Source organism: Apodemus sylvaticus, chromosome 11 (assembly GCF_947179515.1).
Source record: "Apodemus sylvaticus chromosome 11, mApoSyl1.1, whole genome shotgun sequence".
NCBI lineage: Eukaryota > Metazoa > Chordata > Mammalia > Rodentia > Muridae > Apodemus > Apodemus sylvaticus.
The window spans coordinates 12547923-12557922 of NC_067482.1; the positions used below are offsets into that span (position 1 = coordinate 12547923).

Sequence of the window (10000 nt, forward strand, 5' to 3'; positions counted from 1 at the left end):
CAGAGATACACACACACACACACACACAGAGAGAGAGAGAGAGAGAGAGAGAGAGAGAGAGAGAGAGAGAGAGAGAGAGAGTTCAATGCATAGTGAATATTTTCATATAAATTCCTGGAAATGGTACGGAGAGGTAAGGGGCGGGGCTTGGGGGAATAGGTGCCTGAAGCTGTTGGTGCGCCTGCGCCCTCCAGCGTTCCTGACTGGCTGTTGTGCCTCCTCCTAACTGGCATCACCAGGGAAACCGTCCCTGAGCTGCAGTCAGTCCACTGACCAGTTTCATGGCAGCCTCGAAGCAAACCGCTGCGGGGCCGTTGGTGGGAGCAGTGGTCCAGGGAACCAACTCCACTCGCTTTCTAGTTTTCAATACCAAAACAGCAGAACTAGTTAGCAATCACCAGGTGGAACTGACACAAGAGTATCCAAAAGAAGGATGGGTGGAGCAAGACCCCAAGGAAATCCTTCAGTCTGTCTATGAATGCATAGCGAAAACTTGCGAGAAACTTACTGAGGAGAACATTGATATTTCCAACATCAAAGCTATCGGCGTGAGTAACCAGCGGGAAACCACTGTGGTCTGGGACAAGTTCACCGGAGACCCTCTGTACAATGCCGTGGTGTGGCTTGATCTCAGAACCCAGTCTACTGTGGAGACTCTCAGTAAGAAAATCCCAGGAAATAGCAACTTTGTCAAGTCTAAGACCGGCCTTCCGCTGAGCACTTACTTCAGTGCTGTGAAGCTGCGGTGGATGCTGGACAACCTAAGATCCATTCAAAAGGCCGTTGAGGAAGGCAGAGCCCTGTTCGGAACCATCGACTCGTGGCTCATCTGGTGTATGACCGGAGGAGTCAATGGAGGCGTCCATTGTACTGATGTGACAAACGCAAGCAGAACGATGCTTTTCAACATCCACTCTTTGGAATGGGATAAAGAACTCTGCGACTTTTTTGAAGTTCCAATGAGCATACTCCCAAATGTGTGCAGCTCTTCTGAGATCTACGGCCTGATGACATCGGGGGCCTTGGAAGGCGTGCCAATATCTGGATGTTTGGGGGATCAGTCTGCTGCTTTAGTGGGACAAATGTGCTTCCGCGAAGGTCAAGCCAAAAACACATACGGAACAGGATGTTTTTTACTATGTAATACAGGCCAGAAATGCGTGTTCTCTGAACATGGCCTTCTGACCACACTGGCTTACAAACTAGGCAAAAATAAGCCCGCTTTTTATGCCTTAGAAGGTTCTGTTGCTATAGCTGGTGCTGTTATCCGCTGGCTAAGAGACAATTTCGAAATTATAACGACCTCAGGGGAAGTTGAAAATCTTGCAAGAGAGGTAGGCACTTCCTATGGCTGCTACTTTGTCCCAGCCTTTTCGGGGTTGTATGCACCTTACTGGGAACCCAGTGCAAGAGGGATAATCTGTGGTCTCACTCAGTTCACCAACAAATGCCACATTGCCTTCGCTGCCTTAGAAGCTGTTTGTTTCCAAACCCGAGAGATTCTGGATGCCATGAACCGCGACTGTGGGATCCCACTCAGTCATTTGCAGGTGGACGGAGGGATGACCAACAACAGGATTCTCATGCAGCTGCAGGCCGATATCCTGCACATCCCAGTCGTGAAGTCTGTGATGCGGGAAACGACGGCCCTGGGAGCCGCCATGGCCGCGGGAGCTGCAGAAGGGGTAGAGGTTTGGAGTCTCGAACCCGAAGATTTGTCTGCTATCTTGATGGAACGATATGAACCACAAATACAAGCCACCGAGAGTGAGATTCGTTTTTCCACATGGAAGAGAGCGGTGATGAAGTCAATGGGCTGGGTTACAGCCAAGGATCCTGAAAGCCCTGGCGAGAACCCTGTCTTCTCCTGCCTGCCCTTGGGCTTTTTTATAGTGAGTAGCATGACATTATTAATTGGAGCAAGATGTGTCTCAACTGCTGAAGAGTAATTTCAGACTTGCAACGTGAGAACTTTTTATAGAAAGTATTCCATCTTTTAGTGTGAGACCAATGCTATAGGTTTATTTTTACCTATAAACCACTTGCTACAGAACCCCATGAGGCCCCTACAAATACTCCTTAAAATAAAAGTTTTGAATAAAGAGAGCACATTAGAAAAACAATATAAAAATTCTCGTGTTCTTAAAATCAATAGTTAAAGTTATCACGATGGAAGAAAGCACTGTTTTTTCTTTTTTGGTATTTTATTTGACATGCAACATTTACCTTTATATCATGTAGAGAAGCTCATTTATAAATTCAGTGCACGTGGCAGCCAGTAGGCCAGAACAGGGATATCTTGACCACTACAGATGTAAATACTTTAGGTTAGATAGTCACATGTGTAGGACAACCTAGATATCTACCAACAAAAATATGTTTTCTAAAAGGGCAGTACTTAACCATAAGCATATGTGTAGCTCTCTAGCATCAAAATTTAAACATAGAATATAGAATTTATGTGGATAAAAATAAAAATATTAAGTAAATTTAAATATTAAATAAATGTAAAGTACTCCTTATGTCTTGCACTCTCTTTTTAACTATCTTCAACCTAAACTAGAGAAACTAAAGGCTGCAGATTAAATATTGTAGTATATATGGTACTTTATAATATATATTGTATAAATTATTTATTAGATATTATTTAATATATATTATATTCATTTATGTTTATATATTTATCATGCTATTTGTACATGTTACATAAATATAAATATATAGATAATATATTTATAATATTTATAATATATAATGTAATATATAATAGATAATATATAATGTAATATAATATAGATTATATTACATAAATATAATAAAGACTGTAGTAAGTATAATTTTTAAGAAAGAGAAGATTATGGAAACCATCATATAAGGTTTAAGAATAAAAGAAAAACTTAAAAATGAAAGAGAACTCATGGAAGTATAACTTTTAGGCTTCCTATAACATGTATTTGATATGACATTTCAATTTATACTTTAAAATGCATACTACAAAACCTAAAGTAAAAGAAAAAATTATTAATCCTTCAATATCTAAGTTAGAGCCATAAAAAACTAAATTGATCCTAAGCACAGTGTAAAACAGATAAAAAAGAACACATAATAGGAAATATTTAAATATAATCTTGATGAGGAACACATTAATTGTAAATGTTCCAGTTATTTATAATCAAAGGCAATATTATGAAATTAAGAGAAGACCCACCTATGCATGTTCATCCAGAAAGCACTAACCATGCGTAGAAACAAAGGTAAAAGGTGAAAGAATTGGAAAAGATATGCTGTGTTAAAATTAATCAAAAAAAAAAAAATCTGAAGTACTTTTGTCTGTCCTAAATGGCAAATTCCAGAACAAAGAATATTAGCAGTGATAACAATATCATTTTACAATGATAAAGGCAAAAGGATATACTCATCAATGCTCACAGTAATCCTAAATATTTATGTACTTGACGATTACACTTCAAAGTGTATAGAGCATAAACAATAGGAATATTAATTTCAGCAAGTATTTTCATCACAATAGGACAGACAAATGAGAATTCTGAAAGTATAGAATATTTGAATAATCCCATGAACTTGACTTACTGGGCATTCACAGAACGTGGTACCTGACAGAAGCAGATATGTTCTTTTCAAGTGTTCCTCAGACATCCACCCCCATAGACCAAATCAAACTACAACCCATTCCACATCCAATATTTTACGGTTCTATGTACACGGAAATAATCTTTGGAAAATTCCTAAGTAATTGGAAACTATGAATTGTTTTAAAAGAAAAGATTTTAGTAGAATTCATCTTATTAAAATGTTTAAACTACTTTTTTCATTTTGTTATTGTCAAGAGCCTGCCATAAAGGAATTACACAAGATTGGGCAGACCTGAACTGTATACATGCCTCAGTGAACTTCTGCACGCTTAGAAAGTGTATGGTCTCACGTAAAATGTTAGAAAAATACAAATTACAGGCCAGGGACATGGCTCAGGAGTTAAGAGCACTCACTGGCTGCTCTTTCAGAGGACCTAGTTCTGATTTCCAGCACCCATGTGGCAGCTCACAACTACAACTCCACTTCCAGAGGATCTGGTACCATTTCTGTCCCCCAGGTCACTAGGCACATACATACATGCAGATAAAAGCACATTTTAAAAATACACAAACATACAACATGTAAAAACATTTAAGATAAACCACAAACTATATTGCACAAGTACAGAAAGTTAACCATCTGCTGCTTTGGAACTGTGGGAAGGGGAAGGCGTGAAGGGGAAGAGGCCATGGTCATAAAGGGGGACACGGAAAACTGAAGGGTGACCAGACTGCTTCATGTACCCGAGGCAATGACGGCTTCAAGGATGAATGTGCTCCAAGAGTTCATCAGTGCACTCTAAGAAAAACACAATTATACTTTAAAACTATTTTAAAGATATTATCTTCAAATTCAGTATAAACATAAGCTGTTCTTTGTTCTCTAGAGCACTCACTGAGGGAGCTTTACCATGCTGCAGATGACTGTAGCATGACAGGTATCTGCTCACTCCCCTCTCCAAGTCTCTGGGCTCTCTCTAACAAGTCATGGCTTATAGGCCATGATCCAGGTAGCTCAATAATGACTCTCTACCAATGGCGGTCAAAGAATCCAGTAGCTGCTCAGTGCACGGGCTGTACATTTCTAGTCTTCAGTATGAGCCAGAATCCTAAAGAAACAGGCTCTAATGCCAGTGAAGGAATGGACTTGCCAGTGACAGCAAGCAGGCAAACAGAGCAAGCTCCCTTCTCCCATGCCCTTTATATAAGCTGTCACCAGAAGATGTAGCACAGATTAAAGGTGTATCTTTCTGCCTCAAAAGATCCAGATTAAAAGTGGATCTTCCCACATTTAATTTAAAAAATCCCTCACAAGTGTACCTAGCCACTTGGGGTTTGGTTAATTTCAGATGTAGACAAGTTGCCAACCAAGGATAGTCATCTGAAATGTTAAGGAAAACATGAAGCTTGGCAGTGTCTCAGTTATATTCCTTCCATGAGCACCCTCCTGTGGTCATCAGCTTTCCTCCTTGTTAAGAGTCAGCTCTGCCTCTGTGTATCTCACTTCATAATTCATCTTCTATGAAGCTGGTAAGTTATAGTATCTCACCATCACAAGAGCTTCTGTGTTCTCCATTATGAGAACAGCTAGTTGATAATCTCTCTACATGGGCACTAAACTGTACTTTCCAGTCAACCTGGGACGGTGGGGTCAGGTCACAGGCATGCTATGAGACTGCCACCCTTTAATTTGAAGCATGTGTGTGAAGTTGCTGGAACTAGAACAGGAAGCATGAACGTGAATAGCATCTAGATACTATTTCTCAAGGGCACATTTTGTAAAAAAATGAGTGGTCACTGGGGGGAGGGGAATTAATGGATGAGGAGACAGACTCAAAGAGAAAAGAGAAACAGGAAGCTAAAGTAAAGAGAGGCAAAGTGCTCTATTAAATCTAAAGACAAACAGCGTGTTAATATCATGTGGGAGAGTCATTAAATAACTACATAGATTCTGACTTAGCTCTAGGAATGTAAACTACATACACTGGGCAGAGATAAGTATTTCGACTCCCCAGCTAGCCTCTGCTCATGGTCCTATAGTACTACGTTTCTGTCTGATCTCTGGGGCTTCTATTATCATATTGATGGAAGTTTCCATAACCTCCCAGGGAAGCTGTTGTACTTGCAGATGCCATGGTGCTGGGTCTGTTATATTCAGCAATCTCCATTTAGGTAGAACATTATGTGCCAACTCTATGACTATTAGATATGGAAATTTTGCTCTGCGCTTTTTTTAAAAGAACATAGCAACTAATAAGATCCTTTGCAGTAATCATCCAACCCAGTCCAGATACATCATCATCTCAGTCAGTAGCCTACTTGAGCTCCCCACAGAAATGATGGCTCCATCCTTTATTCTGATTGTTCCAATCAAAACTTAATACACTTAGTATTTAAATATTCTCAGTAGTTCCTATGGGCAACCTTTATTGTGCAATTTATTTGAGCTTTGAAGAAATAGTGTGTGATCCTTGCCCCCTTTGTGTTTGGCATACATTACTGCTCATTAGCATGTCAACTCTCACCAAATGAGTTTATTTTAGTAAATAAAAAGGAAAGAAGGCCTTGATAGACCCTTGGTGAGAAAGAGCAGGAAGGCTGCATTGATTATCTTGTTTTATACCATCTGAGATTCAGTGGATTATAAACAATCCACAAATCTCTTACACTTTGTTATGAGATCATGTTTTTCAAATATCAGAAAAGTCAAGCTTAGAAATGTTTATGAAGCCAAAATTAATAAGAAGACATTATGTCCCTATTAGCAACCCCTAAGAAAATGTGGCAAAATTCAGGACAAACAAACAAAAACAATTCTAATGACTGCAAGTAAGGTCAATTCTGGTTTGTCTACACAGCTTTTCTTGTGAAATTCAGCCGGCTCTGTGCACAGCTGCCCCTCCACATCTTCAGCTTCGCTGCTTGGGCAATTAGAAGAGCAGAGGATGGGTGGAGAACACTGAAGGAACTATTTCCTAAATATATTCTTTGAAAAATATTTGAAATATGGTTTTGATTTTTTTCCATTGCCTCCAACAGTACTGTGATACATCTTATAAGATGAAGGCAATAATATATACACCTATAAGATTTCTTATGAAATTTAGAATTTTGTCTTGCCAAATGAGCAATTTGGAGAATGTATACATACATACATACAGAAAGACAAACACATACATACATGCATACATACATGCATGCAACTTTTATTGCAAATGATTCTAGGCGCACTAGAAGATTCTGAACTATAATAAAATCCTTCATTCAATAAGATTTTAACTTCTTAAAAAAGTGCTTACAGATTCCTTAAGGCTTTGTTTCCTTAGTCACAAAACATGATAAAATTCAGAAATAAACTCCTGGACAAAAAATTCTTCTCTACAGAGAAAGCTTCCTACTTATTTCCCCAACAAGGAGTCACTTAAGAAATCCTTCATTCTGCAGGACAGAAAAAACTTTTGTTTCCCAGACCCTATGAATCCCCAATTTCCTTTCTCCTGATCCTGGACATCCCCATCCTCCTCCCTCCAGATCCTCTGAGTCCCACCTTCCATTCTCCTGATTCTAGGCATCTCCACTCTCCTTTCCCCCTTCCTCCTCTTATTCCTTTCCCTTCTTGATCCATTTCCCTTTCTTAATCTTCCTTTGTGTCTTTTACCTGAAACAAAATCCACTCAGTAATATCATAACTACTTATATTTATGAACATCAAAATGATGGCAGCCAGTTTAGTATCCTGCAGATGGACATGCACTAAAAAGTGGCACTGGCAAGTAGGTGCTTGCTGCCCACTGGGCACCACACAGAGTTGCACTGAAGCTCCATGCTGCCTCATAGAGAAGAATGCCATTCATTACAGCTGTATCAAAACCGACTTGTGTACCAGTTGTTTGCCTCTAAGTATCTGGACGGTCCTTTATCTGACTTTCACTCACTGTGTCAGAGCCTCTGCCCTTCAGTTCTAACAACTGCCCAGTTTCCCCTGTGTCTGTATGCTTTCTCCTTTCTCCTATATTTAAGTTTCACTTCTCAGACCAGCTCCAAGTACATTATGAAAATGGTTCAATACTTAGAAATAGAGAAACATAATGAAGACATGAAACCATCTTATAAAGCTCTTCTGCAGGCTTTGATGATGTTTCATTTCTGATATGTGATTCATAGCTATTACTGGAGACCTAGAGTTATGCACTCTTCATTTGCCAAGTACCTCAAATCATATTCCTAATGAATTTCAGCTAAAATGTATAAGGCATGTACTGGAAACTGTTTATAGAAGTTTATACAGCCCAAGTTCTCAGAGCTAGTTTGTGTCTGAAAGCACTAAGACTCAAGGAAATTTCCAACTTGTCTTTGCAATTTTTAATTTCTTGAAGATATTTTATGAATTCTTTATGAATTTCATATAATTTATTTTGATCACATTCTTCTCCAACTCCTCCCATATGTGCCCTCTGGCAGCATCTTTGTCTATCCATCCAACTTATCCTTTTTATTCTTATCCTATCTGATAGTTTGAGCTCCTAATAACTCTTGGGAGTGGGAACTTCCCTAGAGCATAGTCAACCTTCCAGGAGACCTGTGATGAAAGAATGCTGATTCTATCTCCTAGCAACTACAATTCTGCTAAATGGACATAGTGTTTAAAAGGCTTTCAATGGCTTGTAGCTATACTATGCCCACCCTCATCATCTCTTCTTGAGTAGATAGTACTTAGTGCAGAGACCTTAATTGGTCAATGTGCATAGAATAAAAAAATATGCAAAACACCACTAGTTTCCACAGAGTTCAGATTTGGAAAGATGGGCAAATAAAGCAACAATTGTAGATTCCATTCCAGCATTCAACAATGTCCCATGGAAATGGCAATCACAACTCCTCATTTCATATTTCAGTCACACTCCTAGTACAGGTATCCCCATCACCTATTGCCCAATACACTCTAACTCATTACACTCTCCATCTAGTTTATCGTCTGTGTAGAGGAATTTTAATTCAGCAACATGGCTGCTCTTGCAAGGGATCTCATCTGAAGAACTTCTAGGTCTATATGATTCAGCCAGAATACAGACATGCCCTGAATTACAGTATGATCGGGTTGGAATACAGACAGACACATCCTTAGTACACATCTTTAATCCCAAACAAAAAAGGTAAGGTTCATCTCAGAGAAAAAAAGCAGTCATGTTTGAAAGTTAACTTCTAATTGAGGGGCAGACAAAGTGTCAAATCAGAAAAAGATTTGACAGAATGGATCAGAGACAGGACACGCCTAACTCTTACAAGAACAGGCAGGAAAGAGAGGCTATCTAAGAGCTGTACAGGGAAAGAGAATCAGTGAGTTAAGAGACAGTGCAGTGCATTTGAGCACAGAGCTGTTCGGGTGAGTGGAGTTAGTTCAGTTCCATTCACTCAGTGCTGTTCAGATTGCGGAGTTCAATTCATGGAGTTCAGAAGCAGCATTGTGAAGCAGAGCAATTCAGTAAGAAGTCAAGAGGAGCAGTTTCAATCAATGAGCTGGGAAAGGAGTCAGACCAGCTGAGTTGAATCAGCCAGGAAGTGTTCATAAAAGACTATAAATGTGACCTGATTCAGCAGTAAGCTTCCAAGATAATCATCTAGCAAATTAAAGTTACATTTACACCTCTGCATGTCCAGCATGCACCCACTTCACTTTAGCTTTCCCCAGCATCTCATGTTTGAAATGTAAATGGTGGCTAAGCAGGCTGGATCCAGCGAGAGTGCCTGGCTTTCTCATCTCCACAGAGAACCTTTTGGAGTTTTCAGCAAATGGAAACAGTTTGGAAAGGAGAGCTGGAATTCAAGTCCCTCCTCCACACAATGCTTTCTAGTGGTGTAGAGTTTGATCTTCCTGTGACCTTAATCATCCCAGAAGTGAAAAGGAGGGGACACTGGGAAGGGAGCTGGATATTGGGATGTAAAGTAAATACATTAATAGCAGGTTCCATGGGATCAAAGCAGTAAACAGCACAGCACAGGCACCCTCAGGGTCCACAGTCCACTACCTTATTCAGTAGCTGAGAACAGGACACTGGCATTGCCCTGCCTCTTCTGTCTGGTTCTGAAAATGGAAGTCTGGCTATTTTAGCCTACTGCTTTTAAGAGAATAAGACAATAATCCGAGTAACACTGTGCTAAGGTCAGCTCCAGTCAGCCCTTCCAACTGGGTCTTCTGGATTCACTTCACCCTCCCATTGCCAAGCCCCAGCTTCTCCCTCATCTCACAGGCAGCCACAGTTAGAACCTTGAAGTTCATTCCCCCTATTTTCTCTATAACAGTGTAAAGACAATAGGATGATTACACCTCAGAAAGGCCCTGCCCCCCTCCATATGTAGACATGAGGAAATGGGACTCCCTGACACAAAGCTTGGGAGACAGAGAATAA

The 10000-nt window shown here is 39.9% G+C and overlaps 1 protein-coding gene across 1 annotated transcript; it reads left to right on the plus strand.

Moving 5' to 3' along the window:
* Positions 1–281: 281 nt before the first annotated feature.
* Positions 282–1949, plus strand: Gk2 (glycerol kinase 2). The gene has a single exon (XM_052199337.1). The coding sequence runs from the start codon at positions 282–284 to the stop codon at positions 1947–1949; it is 1668 nt and encodes a 555-aa protein (XP_052055297.1).
* Positions 1950–10000: the final 8051 nt, after the last annotated feature.

What these genes read in the sequence shown, in the direction of transcription:
- Gk2 (XM_052199337.1), top strand. Translation starts at nt 282, where the DNA reads ATGGCAGCCTCGAAGCAAACCGCTGCGGGGCCGTTGGTGGGAGCAGTG.